The 13,074-nt window shown below is 36.5% G+C and overlaps 1 protein-coding gene across 7 annotated transcripts in view; it reads left to right on the top strand.

The window, feature by feature from the left end:
- The window catches only part of SLAIN2 (SLAIN motif family member 2), a 34,164-nt gene that overhangs the window by 4,104 nt on the left and 16,986 nt on the right, over positions 1-13,074 (top strand). For all 7 annotated transcript variants that reach the window (XM_058837323.1, XM_058837321.1, XM_058837327.1 and 4 more), the window contains exons 2-4: positions 5,587-5,735; positions 10,583-10,747; positions 12,117-12,278. In XM_058837323.1, the coding sequence (XP_058693306.1) occupies positions 5,587-5,735; positions 10,583-10,747; positions 12,117-12,278 (476 nt within the window). The remainder of the gene's footprint in view (positions 1-5,586; positions 5,736-10,582; positions 10,748-12,116; positions 12,279-13,074) is intronic.

Raw genomic sequence — 13,074 nt, 5'->3', positions numbered from 1 at the left:
ACACCGTCACTCACCTAAGCTTTCTGAGAAGTTTTTTTTTAAATATGAGCAAATCATGCAACATTTTTCTGCAAAATTTACGTATAGCATCTTCATAAGAGAGTATAGAGCTTGCTGTGTATCTATTTTGTACATGTAATTAACTGCTCGGCAAACTTCAGAACAGTTGTGTCCTCTTTAAATGACAGCACTATAAAAACTAGCCTAGCACCCATGTTTTCATATCAGCATAAAGTCTCCTTGGTAGGGTTAAAATAGATGACTAACCTCATTTACAAACAAAAGGCAGTTACTGTGTATTTAAATGAAATTATTGGTGGGGTTTTTTTTTAATACCAACTAAATAGCTAAAAGTAATAGTTTCAGTGTTAAGACCTCAGATTGGTTGTGTGTCCTGACTAGTTAAAATGGAAGGCACATACTTTTACTATTATACTCACTCTCATTCAGCAGCTATTTCTCGTTTGCACCTGTTTATAATAGTGTAAGTTTCCATTCTAGCCATCCATTATTGTTAGCTGGCTAAGGACCTGTTTGAGATACATGATTGTCATCTGTAATGATTGTCTTCTGTCTCATATTGCTTCATGTCCCTTGAGCACTAGCATTGTTTTGGAATCCTGGTTTGCCATAATGGGCTGGTAAAGTATACCATGACTATTTTAGGATAGAGTTCCACCTGAATGAAGTCCCACTGCAGAAATTACGTTGCAGCATTTACATTGCTGTTCAACTGCTAAATTTCATTGTATTAATGTGGTTTAGGCCCCTTGGAAGCTGGACAGATTTTGATCAATTTCTGTTCCATAGTGTAAGTAAAAGAGAAATTGCTGCTTTCCATTTTGTGACAGATAAAAAGTCATTTTGATTTAAAGCTGTTGGGGTTTAGCCAAATTCAGATAACCTCTTCACAAACTAGGAAGATAATATGAAAAGAAGCATGTAGGAAAAGCAAGGATTATGGAAGTTGCTGGTTTTATCATTAAAAGCAACTGGTAACATTAAATAATACTCAATTTGATTATTGACTTTGAGATATCCATGTTTGTTGTTAAACAGATATTTGTGGACTGGAGGAAGAATCCTGAGGAAGAACTGTATCCATTTCTGACTTTTTTTTGGTGATAATTATAGCTTTTAAACATGCTTCTTGATACTTAGATATAATGAAAGCTTTGATATGGGTTTCCTTTACTGTCCTACTTTACTGTTTGAGCACATATGCTCTAACAAATTTCTTATGAAAAGCTTCTCAAGCAGTGGACAGTTAGACAATTTGTGTGATAGTTCTAGGGAAGCTACATGGTGGTGTTTTTGATGGCCCATTTCCCATTCTACAACATCTGAACACGTTCTTTTGGATGAGGAAATGAATAGTGGCAGTAATTTCCAGCAACTAGCCAGGACACAGCTAACTATCTTTAATTGTTGGGCACAGAAAAAGAGTTGTGTTCCAAATTGCACCTTGCAACCTCCTGGATATTCTTAATTCTGCTTAAAAATCACATCATGTAGCTGAGATGTGCCACTGTAATATGAAGGTTTAATGAGACTGTCAAAGTGTTTTTGTAGTATTCATATCCTGGAGTTTATATTGATAGACTGGAGTTTGTTGTAATTTGTGGATCTCTCGGAACTAGAAGTATTCCGTGAAGTAGAGCTGAGAACGAATAATTACAGGCTAAGCAATGTATATCTCAGCCAGCTACAGCTGCAGCACAGGAATTTTGTGGGATGGGGAGAAGGAAAGCTGTGGGCCACATAAGTGCAGGGATGTCACTTAATTTTTTGATTGATTTGTCTTTCAACCAGAGATGCTTTTCAGGTCTTTACCTGTCCATTCAAATTTTAATGTGCTTAAGCCACTTCAGATAGGGTTTGCTGAAACTTTTAAATTGTCTTAAAATAGTTTAGATTGACACTGTTGTGTACTAAATTATCTGTTTTCAAACTGTCCAGTATTATCATCTCCTGATTTATATATTTTCACTGTGAAATTTCCTTCTTGTATTTTAGGGGCATTTCTTAATGATCTGTCGTTGGATTTCAGCTTTTTCTCCTCATCATGTCTTCAGGTTTTTCATCTTGCTTTTGCATGCATCATATTTTCCTCACGTATAATTTCCTTTATTGTACCTTCCAGTTTTTGCTTAAAGCTAATGTAGCTAAAAGAAATGAGCTCTAACTTTAAATTCCTTTCACTTGCCAGCTTCCTTCTAATTCAGATTTGTGATCTGCATGTTTCCCCTCACTCTTATACTGAGCAGTGGAAGGATTTTGATACAAAAAGACGCTTCTTCTTTTTTCCCAGTTAGAATCTCAGCTTCTTGTTTCATGCCTGTGGCAACTAGTCTCTTGTATTTTAATGCACTGGGAGGTGTTCTTCAGGTGAGGTAATCTGTACACAAATACTCCGCTCCTACTGCAGTGGTGTGTTCTTTTTCTTCAAAGCCTTTTCTGACTCAGCTGTATCCCAGTGCAACATGCTGCAGCCTGCCCCATTTGGCTGACATCATATATGCTTGTAGTCACAGCAGTCTTCCTGCAAAAGCTCTGCCCTTTTCTGTACTGCATCTTCCTGGAACTAATCAGTAGAGCCCCTGGCTGCTTTCAGCCTTAGGTTGGTGCTGCTGTGGTGTGGCTGACTAGTAAGAGCCAAAGGTAGGCATTATTAATGGCTGCAGTAGAGTCATCGTGTCTGTTCTTCTTATTGTTGTTTCAAAGTAGATCAAAGCTTCTGAGCTCTGTTTAATGTACTGTTTTCTTCTACTTTACCTTATGCCACTGAGTTGTAGTCTTTACTCTGGTGTAGAGAGATTGGACTATATGTTTCTGGTGTGTTAACATTTGTAGTATGGGTGGCAACTGTAAGTTGCCAGCTTCCTCAATCGTTTTTAACTTCCTGTTTTGAGAGAGTTAAGTTACAATGGTTAAAGACATACGAAGTTATTACGGTAATCTTCAGTCTTAGAGTTGCTGTACTGCCAATCAATGCTGTTGTATTGCTGTAGAATACATTGACAGGTACAAATGGAGTCTCTTCTGGAAGGTTCTTCAGCTAAGGAAGACCCGTATCTTTTGGGTCAAACAGTTTGACTTAGCTGTGGGAAGTTTGTTGTACATGCTTCATGTGTCTGGTTTTTTTCTGATGTTGGGAAGAGAGGAGGCGGTAATAGAGGCATCACTTTGATTCTTAGCCTTGCCCTTGGTCTTTTTGGTTTTTGTAAAATCCAAGGTAGGCAAAGCAAGTCAGTCTCAAAACTTGAGATTGGTTGTCCTTTGTCAGGTGGGATATTAAGATCACTGCATTACAGTGAGACTTTATAATTGCATGATGTGCAAGAAACTGCCCTGAAAGAGTAGTTTTGTCATTGCATCAGTGTACATGTGTGTGTTGTGAGGTAGTGGAGTTGCATGAAATATGTATGTTCTCAAGTTCTGTCTTTCCTCAAAGTCTAAGTTACAAAACAAAGGTTGATGAAGGAAACCAGCTGAGTGCAAAGAGGTGGGGGGACATGCAGTATATATTTGATTAGAAAGGGAGGTGGAAAGGAACGAGCTGTGTGAGCCTGGATTGCTTCAGTAAATAAATGATTTGTGAAACAATGCAACAGTTGGGAATTCCTTGAAAGAATGTGTTGAAGCTTAAAATACCAGGTAGAGTTTTGATTAGAGCTATCTTGTAGGTTTGTTGAAGGTACTCCTTTTGTGTATATCTGAAAGAGGACATACACCTTAATTTCTTGCCTTTTATGCTGGTTACTTGTAAACACTCCGAATGTGTATGGAACTTCTCAAACACAGCAAGGCATGTCAGCTATCCAGAGAACTAGGAGTGAGTCTGGCCTGTACTCGGCAAAAGCTAGCCTTGTTGCCTTTGACGCTTCTTTGTATTGTATAAACATATCTTAGGACAGAAAGGAGTACAGGCAAATACTAAAAAGACAGTAAATTCAAAGAGCTAGAGAGATAGTAAATGTTAAATATTACTTTTAAGGGTATGGAGATGTCACAGAAATTACAGAAAGTGGCATCATTGTTTACACAACTGTGAAAATGGAGTGACTCTTGTGCTTTTCAAGGGTCCTCAGGGCTATAAATACATGAACGGCTTTTAGCTTTTCTTTTGGGCTGAGTGCCTGTGAAGATTGTAGGCATTTCTACAAAAGCAGTTATGACAGTATGATATAGGCCAAAGCATAAACCCCTTGAGCTACAGTAAGTGGCAGTGACTATTTGGATTGTTACAAACAGCTTCATTTTATTTTAAAACCTGTCAGCTAATAAATGTTTTTTCGCCTGGATCTGCAAGTGTATCTTGTTAATTTCATTGTTAGAGGGATAAGTGTTTTGGAACTCATACTTACCAAAGATCAGTGTTCCGTGTGGGTGGTGGTTTTATAAACATGTTTCTTGGGAAGCTTTTTTAAGTGAACTTACTGGTAGTAATTACAAAAATCTCAAAAAGCTATTGTAAAACAGAGTTCCAATTCTAGAATTACAGAGGAGAGATGAGATAATCTTGTAGAGAGAAAGTTGTGGGAATGTCATTGGCATAAAGAGAACAACTTTTGCCATGTGTTTTGTACAGAAGCATGTCTGATTAGACTGTCAAATGTTCCCAAGTAACGCTGGGTGGCATATTCACAGTCATATTCACTTGGAATATTAAGTCTGTCATTACTCTAGAAGAAATACTCATTTAGCTGTTTCTACACACACATAATCTCTAGTTAGAGTTGTACATCTTGCAATTCACTGTTGTTTTTTTGCTGAACCACATTTCCAAGTTTGGTTCTAGTCCAAAGTAAGCCTTAAGTTCCATGTTTCGAGTGTGTGATTGGTTATGACTTTTCCTTTAATCTGTTGAGGGAGGAGAAGTTTTCAGCTAAATTTCTAGAGTTTTTAAATTGGACTACTTTCTTCAGTCTTGGAATGTTGATGTCAAAATAAATGGAGATGCTGACAAAGGCTTCAGTACATCTGGCAGAATAATATGATCTCATTGTTTCTCTCTACTCTCCCATGTGCATTATCTCTTTTTCCTTGTTGCTAATGCTTGACTGTATACCTCCTTAGGACAGAGATAGTCCCTTTGTTCTGTGTTCAAAGAGAAGGAAAAGCTCAGGTGCTAGGATAGACATAATAAAAATTAATTGTTTATTGTTCAAGGCTACTGAAACAGTAGTTGTGTTTTGTGTACTTTAGCACTGTTCCTTGGCTACTAAGATGCTTATTGCTTCCTTTGTTTAGGAAAGCAAGAGTTCTCTTTTGCATAGTGTTTCATTTTTCTCAGGTGAATCTGAAAAGATTAATCCTCATTTTTACATTTATGTGACAGTGAAATTGTTAATATACGTGACATGTCTGAAGTCCTTGGGTAGCCATATGTTATCACTGTTATACTCTATCCAAAATAGTTAATTTTAGGGTCAAATCTGTGCTTTCTTTATCTTTTGGGATTGTACTATAGTGTAGATAGAGTATAAAAACAGAAATAGCATACTGTGTGGTGTTTTGTTGCATGTCTGGTCTTACGCTCATTTTGTCTGTCCTTATAAATTACTTTTTTTCTCTCTTTTCCAGGTTATATACATCTCCAAAGAAGAAACTGAATCCAGTGCAAAAAAGTGTCAGTCCCTTAGTTTGGTGCAGACAGGTGTTGGATTACCCAAGTCCTGATGTTGAATGTGCTAAAAAGTCACTGATCCACAAGCTGGAACAAACAATGTCGGGTGAGTTCCTGCACACTAAAACCACTGGGTTTATATGTTTATTCTGAAACAGCATCAAAAATAGCTAATGGTTGTGACATAAGCCATCTATCAGTTACTTGTATCTAAAGCTTTCATTATGGTTTGCAAAGTTATTAATTCTACTCATCTTCTGGATCGTATGAATGAAATGAAAGAAGGTGTTAGATCATGAGTCATGATTTCAGAGTTTTATAATATTTGTTTGGTCTGATGTTGTCAGGAAAAAACAATGGTTTGAACTCCAAAGTTTTCTCACCTTTTCTTTTTTTTTAATAGAAGGCTGTATTAAGGTATCATAATTGCTAGGTGTTTGTCAGTATGTTAGCATGGAACTTGATTTTCTGCTAGATTATCTATTTTACTTCATATAAAGAAATGGAGGCTTAAGTTTTTGAATACTTTGGGGAGATGATAATGATTTATTTTCCTCCCATTCCCAGTAACTTACGATCTAGTTACACTCAGATTTTTTTTTAAAAAATGTTTATGATTCCTCCTTAATACTAATTAGTTGGTTATATTCAAAACTGGAGACTGACTGATCCTGTGGGAATGAAAGTCTACATTCTCCATCCTTCTATTACCAGACTTTTTTATATCAAACCAGCAGCAAAATGCTGAGGGTCTGATTAGAATTCTCTGTCCATCTGGTTTCTTGCTTTCTTTTGTTTCTTTGTTGGAGCCTATTTTTTTTGTTTTTTTAATTATGCTGAGACAACTTATTTTCTTGCTATTAATAGCTATTTTTCTGCTGTTCCATCTTTTTGTAATCTGCCACTGCTACATGTCAAACTGTTATCTTCAGGAATTAGCAGAATGCTTGGACTTGAGCTAAGACTGTATGAACATGCAGCTCCAGGGGTAGTTCCAACAGCCACCTCCTTTCTATGGTTATACATAAACTTCGTGATGAGTTTATTTGACTGTAACTTCTTTCCTGACCTTGTATTGTTTTCTGGAGCAATTCAGTCTTTATTCTGGTTTGTACTGAAATTGCTCTTAATAAAAGTTAAATCCATTCTTTATTTTTATAAAAATAATGGGCATAGTGGTGCAAGTGCCTTCAGCATGAGTCACCTTCAATCTTTTCCTATTTCTTGTGCTTTTTTTATGCTGCGTATACAGATGTCTATTTAAAATTTACCTGAACAGTTAACACAATATATAGCTACATACAGGCAAAGACTGAAATTTTAAACAAGAAAAATCCCTCACATCAGAGGGGTTTATGAATTGATACAGGATTGGGAATCTGAATACTACTGAGTATTTATGAGTGGATAGCAGTTGATTGAAATTCTGTTTATGGTTTAACTTCTTCTAGAACTGATTAGAAGTCTTCCAGAAATACCACAAATTCTGTTACCTGTAGGGTATCTTTGAAAATTTGTAGCTGAAGCAGAAGGGCAGGAAACTTCTCTGTGAAATGGACACATTTGAAAGTTTTATCATTTAAACAATGTGTTTAGGTAACTTCACCTTTTTTTTTGTTTTCCCCTAGCCCTGTGAATCTGCTTCTGGCAGTGATACTTGAAAGAATACCACAATTCATCTGTAGTATTAATTGGTGGAAATACTAATGGTAGAAAAGATGGGCACATGCTGGTTGGAGCAGATTGCGTATAAAAATGAATTTTCAGCAAAACAGAAAATTGTCTTTTAGAGCAACCAGCCTTCTTTACAGAATAAGGGTAGCTGGGAGCTCCACTGGAGAAGACAAGTAGTGTTTCTTGTAATTTTGTGTGTATTTCCTATTCCAAACTTCAGGAGTATAGTGTAACTTGAATTTTGCATAGTACTTGTACGTCATGGACCCATCACTTAACCTGTTACTGGCTGCTGATTCAATTCATAGATTCTGGTTCCAGTCTCCATGGATAAGGCTTTTCACACTTCTGTAACTTTCCTGAATCCTTGCTGATGCTTGTTTTGCATTGACACTTTCTACATTGTTAGTTCCTGTTGTTAGGTCTTTCTAATATTACTATCTTTTTCCTCTTTTTCAGTCTCAAATGCACTCTTGTATTTCACATTTTCTTCTTTCATCATATTTTCCATGCTTGACAATAAATGAGGGAAGAAGAGCTCTCAGCTCCATGGTATTGTTAGCAGTTACTAATGCACAGTGCCTTGTCAGCAGTCAGGTTTACAATTGCAGAGCAAGTCATGCTCAGTGTTGGAAGTGTGTTCGGACTAGGAGGAGCTTTAGGTATATTCTGCACTCAAATTTTCTTGCTTTCTACAACAAAAGAGAAATTCATGACCATTTCAGCAAAATCACAGCTAAAAGGAGTTAGATGCTACATAGTGTTTCTGAATCTTGTAAAAGAAAATGTACATTAAAGTAAACTTGTTTATTATCAGCCCTCCCTTTTGATGTTTTGAAAGCTAATGTTTAATCTTTTGTAAGCAAGTGTTTAATCTAATATTAGGATCATTTTAATGCTAAAATGATTATCTGTCTTGTTAATTTTGTCTGACACTCCTAATAAGGACTGTATCTCTATTTGTAAAAATAGCAATGTCTTCTTGAGTTAAAGAAATCCCAGCTGGAAAACCTGTAGGAGTTCTGGTCTAGAAAATGGGTTTGAATCCAGATTTTTTTTTTCTGGGAAACTGTACTGTGCTGAAGAAGGCTCACGTTAGCTAGGATGAAAACTACTGTATGTATCAAGTCTCACCAAATACAGGAACAAGCTTTTTACATGTAGCAAAATCATGCTAAGTTTCATTCAAAAAAAAAACTGTGTATGATCAAATACTTTGTATCATTATGGAAGTATACAAAGAGCCTGTTTTGAAGACTATACAGTAGTAGAATTGTTTTCTAATTTGTAGTCAGTATTTTAAAATACTTGTCTGTGTAGTAAATACAAGAACTGTTGTGCAGACTTATATTTTAGGGATTTTTAATGACGTTTTTGGCAAGAGATGAAAAGTAAATTTTTTTTTGTGTGAGAACAAAGATTCAATTAGAATAGATGCTTTGGGGTTCCTTTGTGAATGCCAGAAGTTGATATCAAAGGCCTCATCATACTCACCCAGAACAGAGTGACTTGTAATTACTGGTTTTGTTTACTGAGCTTTGTAATAAAATGGAGGTTTTCACTTCTGACACTCAAAATAAACTGAAGATACCTCATGAATACTTGCTAGAATTTAGTGAATTCACAAATTGCTCAAGTTGACACATACTGTTTAAGACTTGCAGTGAAAGCTGGAATATAAACCTTTCACTCTTCATCTATACCTGTCTTTTCTTTCTAACCAAAACACTGGTAATATTAACTGGTTTAGAAAGGATCTTTATATGAGATGCAATTTTGGGAGTTTGCTGCAAAGTCAGCTTTAATTTCTGCCGCTTTTGCCTCTGTGTTGCATTCTGCCATTGGCTAAGTTGGATGATACCTTTTTTTTGGGGCACTCTTAAAAATGATTAAGTGATGCAATCAGTTAAAATACTGATATTTTTTAACTGAAATCTGCTTTAGTAGGTCAGATGACAGTGCAGCCCCACCAGTGTTTGCACTGGACAACTGATGATGTAGGACCAAGAGTGAAGGGGGAGAAGCTGAAGCTTTGCTGCTGAAAGCAGCATTTCATGCATTTGTAGTCTCTTTTGGCTTCTAATGTCAAAGCAGCAAGGATTTTTAGTAAGCAGATTTGGGTTCAATTGCTTTTTGGTTTTTTTTTCTGTCCACTGCTATCAGTAGTCTAATTCTTACTGCACTCACTGAAACCCCTTTTCACTAAGAGAAATGTCACACAATATTTTTTAATAGCTTACTTTCAACAGCTAGGTGAGCTGCAACTAAATCTAATCTGGATTTGCATAACATCAAGTTGGGATTTCTAGCTTTTTCATCTCAACATTTTGCAATTTAATTTGTTCTTATATACATTTCTGCATAAGTATATTTCCAGAAGTGAAGGAACTGTAGCAAAAGTGTCTAAATATCTCTTGGATTCCACTACCCCTTGTTGAAATTCCATTTTTTGTTGTATTTAAAATGTAAACTTTTGAAAAAAATAGTCAAGTAACTAAACAAATAATACACCTGACAACCAGTGGAATTTCAGTATCATACTGTTCACCACGGTTAATGTTTACCAGTGTTTAAAATTCATCTGAAAAGACTTCAACATTGAAACATGTGCAATAAATGGCAGAGGAAAGTACTCGATTTATATCGCATAGGAGGTTGTAGCCTATGGTCAAAAAATCCCAAGTCATTGGAACAGAAGGTTAACAGTAGGAAATAGTCAATTTACTTTAGTCTGGTAGGTTCGTGATACCCACAAATCTAAACAGAAGCATTTGCTTTACTTAATGATTTTTCATTTTAGCACATGCTTATGGAAATTTTGTAGGCAATATTGCTTAGTTGTGTGCTCCCAGTCTTGGGGTTACTGTAGAAGTATTGTGTGATTCAGAAAGGTCTGAGAGTTCTGAGAATGTGACTTCATGGTGTGCTCTGGTTTCTATGTAGCTGTGTATAGGGTGTATGTTAGTGTAACAGCTACTACTGTCTTCCTGCTTCCCAGCACCTACACTGGACATCTCAAAGACCTCAGCTATAATGATCTTAGATCTGACTTCTTAAAGGAAAACACTTGTCACTATCTTGTCTTGCCCTCTTCTCTCACTCTTTCCACATTATGGTTCTATCTAGGGGTGAATAAAGCAGTGGAAAAATTTCCTGGTGACTGAAGTTTTCTCCTTGAATTGCGCAGTAATTAAATCACACTGAAGATATACTATAGTATTGGATTTGTTTTTCATCGATTCATTCAGTATAATTCATCGTGTTTCCTCTTTCCTGCAGCTCTCAAGAGACAGAGTTTGTACAGCAGTCCTTTCAGTGCGGTCAGTTACGCGAGCTCCTACAGTCCAAATACTGGTAGCCCCTACAGCAGTGGCTTCAACTCTCCCTCCTCAACACCAGTGAAATCTGCTTTAGTGAAACAGCTCATACCTTCTGGTACCTCAGGTAAGTCACTGTGTGTCTGGTCTTTTCCTTTCTTCCTCCTCTTCCTTTCGTAAACTTGCTCAGATGGACAACATTTGCATCAAATTAGAGTAAGAAAGACTCAAAAACTTTTCAGTGTCTTGTAGGATATGTGAATCATACAATATTTAAGCTTTTTAGGAAGGGCTTTTTTCTGGAGTGAGAAACACATAAAATGTTTTCTTTGGGAATCTGTGTGCCAAAAAACACTGATATATGTGATTAGCTGTTAGACCAAAACACACAGAGTTCATTCTGTAGAGTTCCAGGTGGCTTCTGGAACTGACCCTGTAATTGACAGGGGTGTAAGTTCCATGGTAGGTGTTCAAAGGTTAGGGGTTGGTAGTTGTGAAGTATTTTCAGCTATCCTGTTGTTTACTAACTGAAACATTTGGTATGTGCATGCATTCCAGTTAAGTATTCCATGAGATTTTGTAGCCATCAGTGTGAACATTAACTGCTGGCAATGTTTTCTACTTTTATTCTGCACTGTAGACACTTTCTTTGCATGAGAAAAATGGGTGCCTGGAATGTATCTTTACTCTGAAGTCAGACTGCTGGCTTATTGTATATAATTTAATTTAAGTTAGCTTACAGGGATGGTGAAAAAACATTGCTATGACAATCCAGCTGTCACTAGTTCATGGTGGACTTTCACAGAAGCCAGGACTGCATGAGAGCCATTACCCAGTTTTTGGTTTAATCTCAGTACCTCTGCTCTGCATTGTGTGCTACAATGACATATCTGCCAGCCAGACAGAGATGTTACAGGCAATGGGGGTACCATCCAGAAGGCAGCAAACAGGAAGAGTTTTTCCTTGCTACAGTTTCCATGTTACAATTTAGCAAAAGTGTGTGTGTGGAACTGGTAGCATTTTCAGGTGAAGTATGTTTTAAGCATTCCAAACCGAATCAGTCTTCATTGGATCAGCAAATCCTTACTGTTAAAAAAGATTCAGTCAAACTTAGGTCTTACAAGGTAGTATAGAGAGGTGAGAATGAAAGCACAGATGGAACCAAGTATGCAGTTGCTTTTTTTGTAGAGCTGTGCAAACTTCATAGCAGTTAAAACGTGCTGTGATAGACCAAATTATTTACCACTAATTTGTTTTGACACTATTGCAATGATTTTATGAAGTTGCCTGGTTTTCGACAGTAATGGCTAAGCTCTGCTTTTTTGAGGCATATTTTCAGCCTAGCTTTGCAATAAAATAATCAAGTGTTTCAAATGGTCTGTCAGATCAATGTCTCAGTAGCAGTTTTTATTAAGAAAGGAAATGCAGCTAATGCAGCTTGCCCTTTTTTTTTTTTCAATAACAACAATTCCTGTTACTTTATTTTCTTTCCATAGGTCATCTTAAAATTTCAGGAGATAGAAATCCCCCACTAAGTCCACAGTCTTCTCTGGACAGTGAATTAAGTGCATCGGAGATGGATGAAGACTCTATTGGGTCTAATTACAAGTTAAATGATGTTACAGATGTGCAAATTTTAGCACGAATGCAGGAAGAAAGTAAGTGGGATTTTTTTCTGAAATCAAAGTGGAGCTGTTGTTTTGGGTTTTTTTTAACTGAATAACTGCAGTAGCACTTGTTTCGTGCTATGGAAAGTATGGAAAAGGGGTATAAATTCTACTATGGATGTACAAATTAATGTAGTTCACCCAAGAAAGCTTCAGGCCGAGGAAAGGAAGTTGCTGTGCAGATTTCTTTAGGAACAATGGACAAAACAATGTCGGAGAGTATGAATTTGTAAGGTGCAGTATTTACTAAAAGGATGATTTTTAGAATGGACTATGCTACAATCATTCTTCTCAGGAGATTGGTGTCTTCCTGATGTAATCCAGTCTTGTTCACATCAGTGTTTAAACCATGATTTAAATCACCAAAATGTAAAGTCAATATGGCAAAGAATAGTTAAGAAAAGTACCTGTATATATGTCTGTCTTTCATTATAGCTTTAGCTGACACTGTCTTTTTGTCCCTCTGAATTTGCAGAAAGTGATAATAATTTTGGTCATCTAACTAGGAGGTCTCCAGACTATTTTATGTTGGTGAAAAAAAACAAAACCAAGTGCCCAATATATGTACTTTTACTGTAATGTATAACATACACAAAAGTACACAAATATACACTAAATTATAATTTTAAAAAGTATGAGATAAAGACAAGATAAATATTGTTTTAAAAATACTAGTTGTTCAGAATTTTCTTGCTGTATGCCAGTGGATTGGTTTGCATATCCCTGGGAGTGTGGGTACCACACTTCAGAGACCATTGCTCTAACACCTCCAGTTTCTCTAGAAGTG

This window comes from Poecile atricapillus, chromosome 4 (assembly GCF_030490865.1).
Source record: "Poecile atricapillus isolate bPoeAtr1 chromosome 4, bPoeAtr1.hap1, whole genome shotgun sequence".
In the NCBI taxonomy this organism is placed as follows: Eukaryota; Metazoa; Chordata; class Aves; order Passeriformes; family Paridae; genus Poecile; species Poecile atricapillus.
The sequence above is the reverse complement of the archived record's forward strand: the minus strand, read 5'-3'. Positions and strand labels throughout refer to the sequence as shown.